Source organism: Schistocerca nitens, chromosome 7 (genome assembly GCF_023898315.1).
Source record: "Schistocerca nitens isolate TAMUIC-IGC-003100 chromosome 7, iqSchNite1.1, whole genome shotgun sequence".
Lineage (NCBI taxonomy): Eukaryota > Metazoa > Arthropoda > Insecta > Orthoptera > Acrididae > Schistocerca > Schistocerca nitens.
Window position 1 is genome coordinate 381,117,356 of NC_064620.1, and position 17,102 is coordinate 381,134,457.

Consider the following 17,102-nt stretch of genomic DNA (forward strand, 5'->3'; position numbering starts at 1 on the left):
ACTGACTGACTGACTGTCTTGGGACCAAAAATCTGTCCTTTATATATCCTCGCAATAATAGGCACTGAAACTATACATTGTTCGATGTTTAAGTTACAGAAATTACAATTAAGACTTAACTCATTCAATTAACAGAATACATCGGAAAATTCCTTCTTTTTAACAGTTCCTTATACCACAAAGTTTAGGGAGAATTATTTGTTGAAATAATGAATTTAACAGATATAGTTATACAAACAATACTTTTGACAAACCTTGTAATTATTTTGGAATTGAGAGCTGTATTTGCTAATCTGTTTTTGAATATAGATAAATAAATACATATAAGTCAATAATAGGAATATAACAGAGGGAAACATTCCACGTGGAAAAAATATATCTAAAAAGAAAGATGATGAGACTTACCAAACAAAAGCGATGGCAGGTCGATAGACACACAAACAACCACAAATATACACACAAAATTCAAGCTTTCGCAACAAACTGTTGCCTCATCAGGAAAGAGGGAAGGAGAGGGAAAGACGAAAGGATGTGGGCAATAATAGATTCTATATCCTGAAACAATTACTGATTTCATCCTTTAACGATCTGTAGCAAAAGATATTAACTAGAAATGGTCAAAATAAATTAGGAAATTAATTACATACACAAAACTAAGCACAAAATTAGACCTAGTGCTAAACTCTTTAAGACTGAGGGCCAATCTTTCTCTTTCATGGAAATGCAGATTATACTCATGCATGTCAACGGTAATTAGGCAAAAATGAAAATAAAATGAATTTAAGGAGGCAGACGGCAAAACAAGAGAGGAAGTAAAGAGATCCCAGTTTGCTTCATCACAATGTGTTAAGGCAGAGGAGTTTAAGCTGATTGAGGTCAGCCAAGAGAGCGCCTCTCGGACAGGTTCTGTGAGAACCACAAAGGGGATGGTGTGCATTAAAGTCACCAAGCAGCAGAAAGGGGTGAGGTAGTTGTCCAATAAGTTGGAGGAAGTTTGCCCTGGTGACACTGAATGACGGAGGGATGTAAATGGTACAAAGGGAAAATATCAAGTGAGGAAGGAAAAGGCGAACTGTAACAGCTTTAAGGCAGGTAGTCAGGGAGATTGGTTGACTATGAGCGTCATCCCGTACAAGCAGCATGACTCCCCCATGAGATGGAATGCCGGCCTCGGTGGGGAGGTCAGAATGGACCAGAAAAAATGCGAGAGTTCAAAGAGGTTGTTAGGACACAATTTGTTTCCTGGAGGCAGAGAACAAGTGGACACTGTGATTCTAAGAGCAGCTATAAATCCTCTTTGTTTGATCGAAGGCCACAAACATTCCATTGAAGGAGAGTCATAACAAGGATAGGGGAGGAGGGAAAAATGAAGGGGTGTCACGACTACTGATTGCCAACCTTGAAAGACTCACTGCTACAAGGTGCCGAGGCTGGAGGATCCTGCTCCATGACATCTTCAGAGGCGTCAGTATTCTGCCTGTCAGTCTGATGAGTCCAGGGCAGAAAAATGGTTGGCGAAGTGTACCAGTGACACGGAGGTCAGCCAGGCGATACCTTCAAACAGGATCTCTGAGTCAACAAAGGAGAAGACCATTTGCCTTCGTTTGACTTCTTGGAGACTTTCCGGCTGGCAGAGGAAGACTCAGATGTTTGTTGACTGAGGGACATAGGAGGTCTTCACGGGAATATTCCTTCTGACCCCTCTGGCCTGCAGGTTGTGTAGCAGGTGACTTCACCCCACAAGGCGAATGTTTGGTGGCTTGTTGCACAGCTGGATGAGGAGACGGCGATGCTACCATGGCACTGGGTGATTTCACAACCCGAGTGCTGAATTTAAGGTCGCATGTCTGCACGGCCATGTAATTCATGGAGTTAGATGTAGCAAGAACAGTACTGGTTTGGTTTGCTACTAGCCAATAATTTGCAAGGGACTGGGTAAGGTACTTTTTCCTTCACCCAGACTTCCTGGACAGCCCGCTCGTCAAGATACATACGACAATCTCGAGGCAGTGGCACGGTCGCCATTGCTGTTGATAAAGTGGGGAGGAGGAGGTAGACAAACAGACTAGTGTACATCCCTACCACAGGTTTCACATTTGGCAGGGTGTCGACAAGATATTCGAGTGTTGTCGAAACTATGACACTGGTAGCAATCCATCGGGTTTGGACTGTACTGTCAGACTGTGATAACTACATAGACTGCTTTGATCTTTGATGGAAGCACAACTATCAAAGGTGAGAAAAAGTGTGTGTGTGTGGGCACTAAGGATGCATCTACCTTTTTAATCACCCGATGGATGGCAATGACACCCTGATCAGAGAGGTATGTTTGGATCAGCCTCGCTCAGCCCATCAAGCAGCCGAGAGTAAATAACACTGCAGGAAGAATTCAGAGTTCTATTGGCCTCAACACGAACAGGATAGCTGTGGAGAAGTGAAGAGGCAAGCAGTTGTGCTTCAGAATCAGATGTAGTCTCCAAGAGCAAAGTGCTATTGCATAAACAAGAGCAGGATTTCACAGGGCTGGCAATTGCATCAACACCTTTCTGACAGAAAGGAGTTTACCGTTGCAAAGGACTGACCGTCTTCAGTACGTGAACCCATGAGAAACTCTGGTGCAGTTGGAAGGATCTTTGAATCGGCGGCTTCATTTCGTTTACGTTTGGTAGACATGGACTGCGAAGATGATGACTGGGTCATTGCGAGAAAATCCCCCATGATTGCCAACGTCTCCAATGGCATGCTCCTTCCAACTGGGGGCTCTCCTCAGAGGGGGGCTCACCCGCCTTAGGTGATTGTTCACATGTAGGTCACACCTACGGAACACCTGACAGAGGGACCAATCGGTAATTTGGGAATGTAGCAGCTCAGGAAATCACCCCTCACTGGGCTCGGGCTGTACCGGGCTGTGAACCCTACCTGTCGACCCGGAGCTGGGAATTAAGCGTTACCCAGTCACCTGTTAGACATAAGACACACGGTCTGGCCTTCAGGAGTGCACAAGGAGGAAGAAGGAAAAGAGGAGCCTCAAATGCCAAAGATGAGGAAGGAGAGGAAAAGGTGAATGAAGAAAGGAAAAACGACATGAAAAACGGTGGTGAGACTGTTCTCGTGTCAGCTACTGAAAATGTGGAACACATTCCTAAAAACATCCCAGATATGTTCCCCAAGGGAGGATGAAAGGAATAGCTAGAGGATACACATGCAGCATGGAAGGGAAAAGATGCTGCAAAGGCTGGGGTCCCGTGGTAGGCAAGCACGAACCTGCCGAAGAGAGTTGAGCCCCCTGTGGGGTTGCTAAAGTGTGTGGGAAGTATACCAAATAGGAGTAACAGGGGATACTGAACATGACAGAGAACAGCAGCATGAATGGTCACAGGCTTATTTGATCCATGTGAGGGTGTCACAGAGATACTGAATGAACTGAACTGGAAGACTTGAAGTTAGATGTAAACCATCTAGAGAAAGTCTACTAGCAAAGTTTGAAGAACGGGCTACAACCCCCCTATGTATCGCTCACATAGGGATCATGGGGATAAGATTAGAATAATTACTGCACGCAAAGAGGCAGCCATTCTTCCCACACTCCATATGTGAATGCAACAGGAAGCAACCCTAATAATTGGCACAATGGGATGCACTCGCTGCCATTCACCTCACGGTGGTTTGCAGAGTGTAGATGTAGATAAGGGGACACTCTTGTGACTCTGAGGGCTCTGCATGTGATGGGGGCTTTCCCTCTAACAGCTGGTCCACACCCAATCCATTATTTGCTACCCCTAAAACAGGAAATAAGATGCAGCATAAAATGTGGCTAATAGCATCTAAAGGCAATTAGAACAGAGTAAGAGAATGGTAACTGAGCCATCTGGCAAAGATAATAGGATCAAGGACCCAAAGATAACTGAGCAGCCTGTGTGACTAAGACACTCACAGAGAAAGTCATGAATAGCAAGTATCACAGGTGACAAGAGTAACACTGATCAATAGTCTGGAGACTATTCCTTCAATAATTACAAATTAAAATGTGGTCAAGAAAGGTCTGATTAATAAAATCAAGGACTCTGTTAACAACTACCAAGTCCACAGTAAAAACACTGATGGTCCCAGCAGCAAGTGCTGTTCCAGACTGGAGGGAGATTTCAAAGCATATCATGTGCTATCCATCATTTCCGAGCTGTCGGTATAAATTCTGCAGCACCTACTGAAGAACAGAGAAAAACTGACATCATGGGGAGAACTGAAACTTTAGGTCCTTGAAATAGATCAGCCCTAATTCATGGTCTGGATTTTAACCAATGGTCTGATATGAGGCCACTAGCCCAATGAAAGTGATGAGGATGAAAGTAACACAGCACAGAGCCCTGCGGGACCGTTTCCATGGATCTGTAGGGAGCCGAGTGATGCAAAGCATTAACCTAAAACCAACAGGACAAAACGCTAAGAATAAAAATGTGTAGGGAGCCTTGAAAGCCCTAGTCATGAAGGGTAAGTAAAATGTGATTTGCAAAGTGGTGTCATATGCCTTACGTAAGTCAAAAACGTCTGCAATGAGGTGTTCGCAATATACAGCCGAATTGTTTTTTCCAACCTATCCAGATGGTCAATTGTGTATCATCCCTCATGGAAACTACACTAATGTGGGGACAAAAGTCCCCATGAACCGATAGCCCAATGCAATTTTCAGGATACCAGCCTTTCAAGCCATTTGTAGGGCACGTGAGTGTGACTAATTGGTAGTCAGCAGGCAATGGGCATTTTATTTTTGCCAGGTTTTATGATTGAGATGATAAAATTATCCTGCCACTGTCAATGTAAAACACCTTCTAGCCAAATACTGTTGAAGACACTGAGCAGGTGGAGTCTAACAACATCATAACTTGGATAACCTGATTATCAATCAACCACAGCCTTGAGCCACATTGTGAGATTGGTCAAGAGCCTGAAGCAGCCCCAAACACTGGAACATTTATCATATATTTCGGTGAGATAGATAGTAAAGGATAGGATGATAACTTCAACTTGTCTTTTATGAATTTGAAAGGTAGCCAGCCAGCTAAGAAGATGAGGAGGATGCAGTTGCAAAGTGGGTCATGAGGTAATTCGCAAGAACTGATGCATGAATGAGGAGACCAGGGGCAATATTTGATCTTTAGCAACCCAGTAAACTATGGCGATTGGCCCATACCTGGGATGAACAGTTATAGGCTCCCAAGGAGGAGATGCACTCCTAGCATTTCATCTTATTACACTTAATCAGATAGTGAGTCTTAGCATGGAGCCACTTAAAAAGTGATGAAGGTTGTCCGTGAAATCTGTCACTTGAGACATTGCTGGGTACTTTGACAATCCTAAATACCTGTTGCAATGGCTTTGGTCTACTATGGCACTGGCCAATGGTGGAATGTGCCTTTCGAGAGTACTACAGTTCCAGTGGTGGGGGTGATCACGAAGGAGGTCTCCCACAGTGGCGAAGCCACTAGATTGGGGGAAGAGGCTGTAAGGCCAACAGCCAAAAAGGAGTCATGGGCAGCATCAAAGTGAGTATGAGTACCACCACCGAGGAGAGACCAATCGAGATCGGAAAGAAACTGCTCAACCAGACGGTCTCTACCAGAGAGATACTTCCTCACAGTGAGTTGGTGCACCAATTTAAAGCCCAACTACGGGAAAAGGAGGTGATGGAGAGAGAATTGTTGGATTAAGGTGTCATCGCAAGGTAGGTATGTGCACTGCCTGGAGATAAACATTACAAATAAGGTTCGCTGGGCTCTTTCGCACTCTTACAGGTACTGCTTCCAATATTGTACGGGGGAGGGAGGGGGGGGGGGGGGGATTCACTCACTGACGATATCTGTGCAAAACAATGAACACATACTTCCAGACTCTCTTGGGACCAGTACACTTCTGACAAAATGCACAGTAACCTCAAAGAGATGGAAAATCATCATTATTTGTGTTTCTTGGACAGCAACACAGATTGCAGAACATGAGGAAATTGATCGTAGTTCTGGTACATGGCATTGCAGTCCACCGGACCAAACAGTAAGTGTGTCTTGGTTATGTGTGAAGGGGTATGAGGACAGGTCACACTACAGGGTCATTGTCTCTCACTGGTGGGTGTGGAACAACATCTATGAATACTGGTTCTGAGTCTAACGATGTAGCAGGATCTAGCACCTCCAGACGCTCCAGATTGGTTGGTTGGTTTAAAAGAGGGGGGAAAGGACCAAACTATGAGATCATCGGTCCCTTGTTCCCAATAAAACAATGCCACAAGTGTGAGAATAAAACAGACGAGACATATAAGACAAAACGGGGAGAAAGGAAAGACCACAAGAATGAAGGAAAGGCAACAAACACTGAAAGGAACATAAGAAGACATGAAAAACAACAGAGGGATGCAAGAAACAGTTAGAAGAGCGTAAAACAAGGAAGCAGATTACAGTGGCTGGCCGAGCACAAAAATAAAGGAAAAGCCAGCCACCCTGCAACACATTAAAAACTCCACCCTAAAAGCACTAGGGTGGCGGATACACAGGGACAAAGGACATGTGCTAAAACTCGGATCGAATGATAAAACCCACCCTCACGGATGAAATGTAAAACCAAATCAGCCAATGAGGCGTTGTCTGTTAAAATCAATGATAACGAGTCCAGCAACCAAAGGCGAAGTTGCAGGGCAGGCAAAAAAGGGCAGATCAGAAAAATATGGGCCACTGTCAACCGGGCACTGCACCGACACTGAGGTGGGTCTTCACAGGGCAGGAGGTAGCCGTGGGTCACCCAGGCAAGGTCAATGCGGCACTGGCAGAGAACCAAGGAGACACTGCGAGAGGCCCTCATCGAGGACTTCCACAAATTCGTGGTCCCTTAACGGGTCGCAGTTTCTTGTGCGTATTGAGATCTTGCCATTCCGTCTTCCAAAGCTGAAAAACCTAGCAGCGTAATAACGAACGCAGGTCAGTTGCGGGGATGCCAATCTCCAGAAGTGGTTTCCATGTAGCCTGTTTGGCCAGCCTGTCAGCAAGTTCATTCCCTGGGATTACGATGTGACCAGGGGTCCAGATGAACACCACTGAACGACTGGACCATTCCAGGACATAGATGGACTCCTGGATGGACGCTGCCAAAGGATGACGAGGGTAGCTCGTTTGGTTGGTTTGTGGGATTAAAGGGACCAGACTGTGACGGTCATCGGTCCCGACGAGGGTAGCACTGGTCTGTAGTTTTCAGGCTGCTCAAGGAGTCAGTTACTCCCCAGGGCATGAACGGAGATACTGAATTGCACGAGAATTGGCCACCAGCTCTGCACTGAATACATTGCAGCCATCGGGTAAGGAATGCTGTTCAATATGGCTGCCGTGAACGTAGGCAAAGCCAACGCGACCATCAGCCATCGAGCTGTCGGTGTAAACCACTTCAGATCCCCGGAACACGTCAAGAATCTGCACGGTTAACAGAGTCCTTAGGGCCACGTGAAAGGTCCAGACGAAACTGCAGCCAAGTACACCTTGGAGGCGTACGTGAATGGACCGCAAGGAGAGGTGGTAAAGGGAAGGACTCCAGTTCAGAGATAAGGGACCACACTCGAACCGCATTCATTAGCCCCGATCTGGACCGCTGATGCAGGAGATGGACTGCCGCAGGCAGGAAAAGCAGACGGTAATTCGGATGCTCAGGAGCACTGCGAATGTGTGCTGCGTAACTGGCAAACAGTTGTGTGGGTCTATGCAATGGAAGGACCCCAGCCTCCACCAGTATGCTGGTCACCGGACTCATCCTAAAAGCTCCTGTCGCTAGTCAAACACCGCAGTGGTGCACAGGGTCGAGTAAATGCAACGCTGAGGGCACTGCCAAACCATAAACCACACTCCCATAGTCAATTCAGGATTGGACAAGGGCTCTGTAGAGCTGCAGCAGCGTACAGTGATCTGCACCCAAATTGGTGTTGCTCAGGCAACAGAAGGCATTGAGTGCTGCCAGCACTTGTACTTAAGCTGACAAAAATGAGGAAGCCAAGTCAATCGAGGGTCGAAAACCAGTCCTAAGAACTGATATGTCTCCACTACAGTGAGTGGATCGTCATCAAGGCACAGTTCTGGGTCTGGATGAACGATACGATGCCGACAGAAGTGCATGACACACGACTCTGCAGCTGAAAAGTGGAAGCCGTGGGATAGAGCCCATGACTGCGCTTTGAGGATGGCTCCCTGTAGGCGACGCGCAGCAACACCAGTAATGGAGCAGCAGTACGAAATGCAGAAGATGTCCGCATACAGAGAAGGTGAGACGGAGGACCCGACAGCTGCTGCTACACCGTTATTGGGCACTAAAAATAGAGAGACACTCAACACAGAGCCCTTCAGGACTGCATTCTCCTGGATATGGATGGAACTACGGAAGGCACAAACTTGCACACAGAAAGTACGGAGCGACAGGAAGTTTTGGAAAAAAATCGGGAGCGGACAATGTAGCAAGGATATGACGTCACCAAATCATATCATATGCTTTACACAAGTAAAAAAAGACGGGAACCAGGTTTTGCCATCTGGAAGAGGCTGTTCAGATGGCAGACTCGAGGGACACAAGATTATCAGTGGTAGAGCGACCCTGGCGGAAGCCACCCTGACATGGAGCCAGTAGGCCACATGACTCCAGGACCCAACCTAACCACCAACATACCATACATAACAGCAGCTCACAAAGAACATTGGTGAGGCTGATGGGCCGATAGCTATCCACATCACGCAGGTTTTTACCAGGTTTGAGCACCGGAATGATGGTGCTCTCCCACCATTGCGATGGAAAGATGCCATCGCATCAGATCCAGTTGAAGATGACGAGGAGATGTCGCTTGTAGTTAGATGAGAGATGTTTAATCATCTGGCTGTGGATCGAATCAGGCCCAGGAGCTGTGTCGGCGCAATGTGCAAGGGCACTGAGAAGGTCCCACTTCATAAATGGGGCGTTATAGGATTCACTGTGGCGTGTAGTGAATGAGAGGACATTCCCTTCCAGCCACCGTTTGAGAGTGCGAAGCAGAGGCTCGAGCAAAGTGCTCAGCTAAATGCTCGTCAATCGTGTTTGCTTCTGTAGATAATACGCCATTTATGGTAACACCGGGAACACCTGTTGGGGGTCTGGTACCCGAAAAGACGTTTGATCTTTGCCCAGACTTGGGGAAGGATATGTATGCCACCCAATGGTCGAGATATATGTCTCCCAACTCTCCTGCTTCCGTCGTTTGTCAAGTTGGCGAACGCAGGCACGGAGCCGTTTAAAGGCTATGAGGTGCTCCTGGGAAGGGTGCCACTTATCCACTGTACAGCTCGCCGATGCTCCTCAATTGCTTCAGCAACTTCCGGCGATCACTAACAGACTGCCTTACGCTTTGGGCACCCTAAAAAGCGAGGGATCGTGTTTTCTGCCACAGGAACAATTACTGTAGTCACCTTCTCAACCATCACATCGATATTACCATGTGGGGGAGATTCAATGGTGACAGCAAAGGTGAAAGTTTCTCAGTCCGCCTTGTTTGAAGCCCATCTGGGCAGATGTCCGTGGGCCTGATGCTGGGGCAGTGACAAGAAGATGGGGAAGTCGCCACTACCACACAGATCGTCACATGCTCTCCAGTGGATAGAGGGGAGAAGTCCTGGGCAGCAAATTTATAAATCAATAGCCACATAACTACCATGAGCCACACTGAAATGTGTGGTGGCCCAGTATTTAAGAGGCAGAGGTCGAACAGAGACAGTACAGTATCGACATCACTGCCTCGACCAGTAAGCACAGTGCCACCCCACAAGGGGTTATGGACATTAAAATCTCCCAAAAGTAGGAAAGGTTTAGGGAGTTGATCATTCAGTGCAACTAATACCTTCTGGGGTACTGCACCATCTGGAGGAAGATATACATTGCAGACTGTTATTTCCTGCATTGTCCTTATTCTGACAGACACAGCTTCAAGAGGGGTTTGAAGGGGCACAGGTTTACTACAGACTGAGTTTAGGACACAAACGGAAACTCCACCTGACACTCGATTATAGTCACTACGGTTCCTGTAATATCCCTTATAGCCATGGAGGGCAGGGGTCCGCATTGCCAGGAACCAGGTTTCCTGGAGGGCAATGCAGATAACAGGTGTAAAGCTTAACAATTGCTGTAGCTCAGCCAGGCGGTGGAGAAAACCGCCACAATTCCACTAGAGGATGATGTCACCGTGAGACTGGGAAAACATGGAACATTCAATGAGACAGTTTAAACCTCCAACTCACCTGCTGCCACCAACTTATTGCCTGAGCAGTCTATATCCACTGTGTCTGAGCGTCTGGCGAGATCTAGGTTCTCAGCGGACGCCAGAATCTCCACCCCATCCTCAGACGCAGAGCTTGTAGGTAGTGGTGGTGTGGGTGCCACAGCAATTTCCTTGATCTTAGGGGTTTTCTTTTTGGACTTATCTCACTGCTCCTTGGGTTTCTCTGGTTGGGAGGACTTCACTGGCTCAGTCTCCATGACAGAGGATGAGTGTGAAGCCCTACAACCAGCTGCTTTTGAGCTATTCAGCCACTGGCGGGTTTCTTCTTTCCCACTAGCAGAAACCTGGGAAGGGAGTGACCCAAAAGACCCCTTCCTAGTGAGAGAAGCCAAAGAAGACTAACGCTACTCTGGCTCAGAAATTGGGACAGGCGTCCCCCATGGCTGGGGGGGGGGGGGGGGGGTGGTTTCTTCTGAAGTAGCTGGTGCAGGAGCAAGAGGGAGGGAAATGCCGCCCCCCCCCCCAATCATCAAGGGGGCAAGTGTAGTCTTCCGGCTCTGAGAGGTGACTGGGGTTGGCGGAGCTGATGGTGTTAGAACTCTCTATAGAAATTGTTTGGTTTTCTTTTTCCATCCATGGCATGGCCAAGGAGAGAAAATTTCTGGGATCATAATGATATGCACTTAGCTGAAATCAGGCCTCATGGCCACTGACTGCTAACTTTGGTTGATCCATGATGATAAATATCTACCATAATGCCACTTACTGGGTTTTACAGACTATAAGATGCTCCTCAATTTTTGAGTAATTTTTTTAAATAACATTTGTACCACTTTTTTATTAGATTGCAAAGCCAGACCAAAAAAAATTCTTGGTTTATAAGACCGAACTGACTTTTTTTTTTTTAATCCTCAAAAACCATCAGCTGAACTACTTCTTCTTCTTCTTCTTCTTCTTCTTCTTCTTCCTCTTTGTCTTATCACTGTCCTCTTCATATATAAGACAGTTTTCACTATCAAGAGTGTTACTTTTGCCGCACTTCTTGAAAGATTTAACAATAACGTCTTCCCTCTTTCTCCAGACCATGACTGTTTTATCCACTGACACACTTGTTTGATTGTAGGTCATTTTAAAGCTCCCTTTGCCATTACGTAGTAAATGTTCTCGGGATCACCGGAAGCTCTGTATTCCCTTTTCTCAATTTCTCTTTCGCAGAATTTTTCAAATGACTACTAAACTGATCTAGCACAAAAAGAGAACTCCTCTTCGATAACATACATTTCCTTCTTTCCCACACACTGTTAATCCATAATTTCATACTAGCCTCATCCATCCAACCCTTCTCATGAACGTGAACAACACCACCAACTGGCTTATTTTAGAAGGTTTTGGCAGTCTTTTGTGCTTGAGAATAGTCACTGGATTAAGTCAGCACAACATGAAAGAGCAACAGTGTAGTGCATTTTTTTTTTGTCCACTTGTTTTTATAGTTACTGTTTTACCACCTTTCATGGCAACAGTTCTGTTACTTGGCACAGAAAGAGGAGTTTTGCCCATATTCGCTATAATAAAGCGACGGAAAGATAATATTTTGCTTGCTGCGTTATCCGAGATATTTTGGTTTTAGTTTGCATGCTAGGTCCATGACGCTTCATAAACCTGTAGCACCAACCACTCCCTCTTTAAAGTCTGTTAAGTTCCACTGTAGCACTAGCCTACACACGTGTATTTGAATCATTTTTGTATTAATTCCAATGCTATTTTCATAGTATTCTTGAATCCATTTCAATGTGTCATTGGCCATTTTGAATTCAGTCCTCTATCTGCACATTTAGTCTTCCTCATTTTTTTTTCAATTCTTGTTTAGTAGCGTGCCAATCATGATCCCCTCACGTTGGTGGAGAGCCGAAACGCCACTCAGCTGCTAAGTTTTCTGTTGTTCTGCATATGCTATTATTTTCAATTTATAGCCCACATCATATGAATACCTTTTATTTTTTCTCATTAGGAAACTAGCTACTAACAAAAGATATTGTACTGTTACCGATAACACGGACCACTTTCAATTCAAGTTCACTGGCAACATACACCTCAATGATGTATCATAAGCTAGACAGTAGTCTGAGTTTGTGATGGCAGGATGAGAGGGAGATTGTTCTTGCAAGTTTGTGAATCCCTGCAACTCATGTTTGTCACATTGGCTGCCAGTTGAATCTAGTGTTGCCAGATAGATAGAGGTTTTTCATGGCATCGATTATATGGCCATTTTTTTAGACTTTTGAGAATTTTAAATGAAACACTGGACATTTTTATATTAATATTGAGATAAGAAACGTCTGAATTTTGGAGACAGTTTTTCGAAGGAAGAAGTGTCTTTTATAGTCCGTAAAATACAGTACTCCAAATGAGGGCTCTTCCCACAGGCACCACCCAGCCAGAGCAAAGGTCATCCAGGGTGATGGCCAGTGACTGGAGTCCCAGTGCCCCCAAATGGATAGGCAGCTTTTCCTCGGCATGCACAGGAAAGCGACAGATCAGGCATCAAGAGTGCAATCATTGTGCAGTCAAAGGGCTACCATTGTACAGGTAATCAGTGACCTACCACACGGACTAGCTACTATGCTACATATTTGATGACCTTCCTTGCACAGCCTGCACATCCTGTAAAAGGATGTTTGACAAGGTGGGGGTCAAACCCCTATGTGGGGGCACAAACATTAGTTAGCTGACATGTGCAGGTTGAAATAAAGGGAACAAAGTGAGAGAAGCCATACCCAACATCCTGAGAGCAAGCTTGTCGTAATCAGGGAACCTATATCACTAAACAGCTAAAACTGTGCACGATTTCAGTTGCAGGTTGCCTATATAACAGTTTCCATGTGCAACAAATATTTGATTTCAGTAATTCACATAATTATTGACCATATTTAAAAATTTAAAATGCTGTCCTAATCTACTGCTAAAGTTTTAAAACACTAAGACAAATATTAAAATTAGAAACCGTGTATATGTGTCTTGAGGCAAATTACCCAGGCACTATTCCCCCAAGATTACAGAAAGAGAGCACTTAGCAACTTCCAACAAACTTTTAAAAATGATCTGTGCAGTTTTATAGATGGGAGTTTGATTCTTTTATGAATTGGGGATGAGGGCGTTACTGATCTGTCATAGACAGTAAGCCAGAGGAAATATATATAGTGAGAAAGTAAAACTGCACCACAGGAAAAGAAGAAGTAATGCAACAGCTTGGGACTGCCTGCTCACCATGCACATACTCAAGAGTTGTGAGCCCCCTGAGGATAACACAAGCAGATATTATGCAGAACTGATTGCAAAGATACTTTAAAAGAAAACTGTTCGAAATTAGTCGCTTCACTTAGTGTTTTTAGACGTATAAAAAGCCTATGATAATATACCTTTATGCAGTTTGTGGATGTGGATTGTCAGGTGTCCAGCTTTAGTCAGACATGTCCAACATTTTACTGCCATGTCCAGCCAAATGTATACAAGTCCAGCTTTTGTCAGGTTGTATAGCGATGAAGTAGAGAATGCACAAATAAGGCTCACGTCAAGCTAATGACATACAAATGAAGAATACGTATAAGAATGAATAAGAAGATACAGCATAAGGATCCAACACTATGCTATTTTGATGCCTATTCCACCCTATGCCATTCTTATGTCATCTTCATACACTAAATGAAGACGTTTTGACCTATTTTAACATAAGATTATCTTAGGAACAAGACTGAGCAGTTAGTTACTAGATCATAACTGCCAAATTATAAGGCTCTTAACCTGTGATCTTTTAAGCGCATTTAAGGCTGATCTCGTACTATCATAATTAAAGCAATTCAGAACATCTTCAATCCCTTACCAGGATTTAAAGTTACTAAGGGATTACATCAGGGATGCAGCCTATCACCAACACTTTGTAAAATATGTACAAAGAAAACACTGGAAAATTGGAAGAAAAAATGTAAGAACATGGGAATTCCAATATGTGGTAATACTATATATCCACTACAATTTACCGATGGCCAGCTAATTTTCACCCAAAATGAAGACATTGAATATATCACCAAGGAATTAATACAGTATTAAAAAATAGGTCCTCAGGACAACACGGATAAAACAAAATGCATGATAACATGAGGTATAGATCAATAATTGACACTAGAAGAGACGTAATGACTACACATACTGAAGAGTACAAATATCTGTGAATAATTACCACACAATATGGTAAACACAATAAGGAAATTAATTCAAGAATAAATGCTGGAAAGTTCCTTATCAGAACATTAACTGTACTGAGGTGAACAGATTAGAAACAGAAAAAAACCATTGCAAGCATTATGACACAAGGATCAGAAGTACGGACAGTTAAATCCCCATTAATGAAAAGATAGATAGCAACTTTGATGTAGGTTTGGAGATGGTCTGCACAGTTATCCAAGTGGGAAAGAGTCAGAAATGAAGTCATCAGGAAGAAAATGAATGTCACAAATTCAATTATTGATTTAGTGGAAGAAACCCAAAACATATGGTATAGACACATGAAAAGGATGAGAGACGAGATATGGATCATGGAAGGGGAACCACTGAGAAGATAAAAGTAAAAAGGCAGACTGCATCCCACCCCTCTCCATATGGATACAAGGAATACTAACATTAATTATAAGAACTGCTGAACAAAATTTAAGGACACATATGCACAAAGAAGTGAAATTAAAATTTATGTATAACTTTCGGTGACCACGAAAAGTAAATACATCGCAAAAAGGGATAAAAAAAATCTTATTTACTATATTTAAAGTTACTTCAAAATGTAATTGGAGGAATATGTACAAACTGCAACTTTTTGTCTGACCCCTTCTGTCACCCTTCAGTCAGTCAGTTTTTAATTATCAAGTTGTAATCTACGGGAGACCTATAGGAAATATTTGGGTAACATCGGCACACTGGCCCCATATGCTACCTGGTTATTGGCATTCAACCGAGACTTTGAATCATCAGTTTCATATATGTACGAAGAAAGTTGCTAGTTGTACCTCAAGTAGTCTACAAGAATACAATCACCACTAAAGATCAATGCTATTTTCTCAAGGAAGATATAGAATTCTATTAGTCTAGCAAATTGTGTCAGCCTCTTGAAATTCACCTGTTGCTGATTATATTACAAGATGCCAGTTTTAATTTTAAATGGCCAGATTTTCAACAAGTAAATTTTGTTGCATATATATCACAGCTGAGATCAAGTTAAAAAGATATACCTCTTCTCATTCTCTTGAGAAAACAGATAGGAAAACTTACTCCTAATTCTTGGCAAACAGGCTACCTATTTTTGATGAAGCACTTAAGGAAACAGAGGCTGCCATGGGCATCCTATTTTATATTAATGCATGTATTTTGTAGTGCCCCATATTTTCCAAATATTAAGTGTTATTCACTTCCAAATGCTCCCTGGTAGCGCAGACTATAAAGAAAAAATAGTTCTATCTCAACTGTAATTTAGCTAAAGTTATAAACAGGACTGTCACAATACCACTTATTTACTAAGTCAGATACTTTTACACTTCTATGTGATAGTGGACAAAAGACAGACTGTGATAATGTGCAATTTGCATCCAAACATTGCCACCTCAAAATACTACACCTCATCCTGACACAAAACTCACAATAAATAAATAAAACTGAGAGCGCGCGCGCGCGTATGTGTGTGTGTGTGTGTGTGTGTGTGTGTTTTTTGGTAACCACAAAGCACGTGCAATTGTGTCACTTTTCTGAAAAATTTGACACCTGCAATATAAGATGCCACTGTAGGGTACGCAAGCATAAAGCAGCAAAGTTAGGGGTAAGAAAGTTTCAGCTGCCTTGAATCGCATTTTCTTGTTTTAATAAGGTGCATACGAATTCTTTTTCGCTACAGATCATATACTTATGATGCGTTCTGCGAGTGACTGTGCTAATACGTCAAAATTATGATTTTCGAGAACACATCAGCTATGGCCTTTAATTACGTCCGGTCTTGAACAGTTGCGATATCAACAATCACACAACTCTTACAGCTGCAGGGTCAACAATCACACAACCGCATCTAAAAATGTAAACCCGAAGGAGATGATCCGGTAAATATAATATATAGATAAGTACGATCCGCACTGTCTCACTTCTTCCTGTAAGCAATATTTACTTCACACCAATAATAGACTGCTATTTGCGTAACCAAAACTGCATGCGATATGCACCACACATTTCAATGCCATATTTTTGACATCCACAAATTTACCATACCTCGAACGAAATCCCGTAACTGCTCCGGTGTAATGTTTCTATATCCCATTTCGTTAAGGTGAGCCAAGACTTCCTTCGGGTCTAAGTGTACTTCCATACTTTACTTAGAATGTTGATTTGATTACCAAATGGATTATATCAATTACGCTAAACAGTGTATACTTCCACCAGACTTCCTACATGTTACACTTGAAATTTAAATTTGACTTGTTTGTGCACGAGAAACGTATGCGATACACAACCAGTAATACCAACACATGAACCAAGAAAAATCATACCCCGAAATGGCTCTGAGCACTATGGTACTTAACATCTGAAGGTCATCAGTCCCGTAGAACTTAGAACTACTTAAACCTAACTAACCTAAGGACATCACACACATCCATCCCAGAGGCAGGAATTCGAACCTGCAACCGCAGCGGTCGCGCGGTTCCAGACTGAAGCGCCTAGAACCGCTCGGTCACAAAGGCCGGTTACACCGAAATTAAAAATTTATCTGAATCAATGGGGTACATGATGCTCTGAACATATAACATTAAAAATA

General features: G+C 43.6%; 1 protein-coding gene across 4 annotated transcripts in view; it reads right to left on the bottom strand.

The window, feature by feature from the left end:
- LOC126195073 (uncharacterized) overlaps nt 1-16,837 on the bottom strand; it is a 73,701-nt gene extending 56,864 nt beyond the window's left edge. Inside the window, exons 1-2 of one of the 4 annotated variants that reach the window (XM_049933528.1) lie at nt 16,559-16,837; nt 13,678-13,834 (exon numbers count right to left, since the gene is read on the bottom strand). In XM_049933528.1, coding sequence (XP_049789485.1) covers nt 13,678-13,750 — 73 coding nt within the window. In that variant the 5' untranslated portion in view covers nt 13,751-13,834; nt 16,559-16,837. The remainder of the gene's footprint in view (nt 1-13,677; nt 13,835-16,558) is intronic. The other 3 variants (XM_049933530.1, XM_049933529.1, XM_049933527.1) reach the window with 3 other exon arrangements.
- Nucleotides 16,838-17,102: the final 265 nt, after the last annotated feature.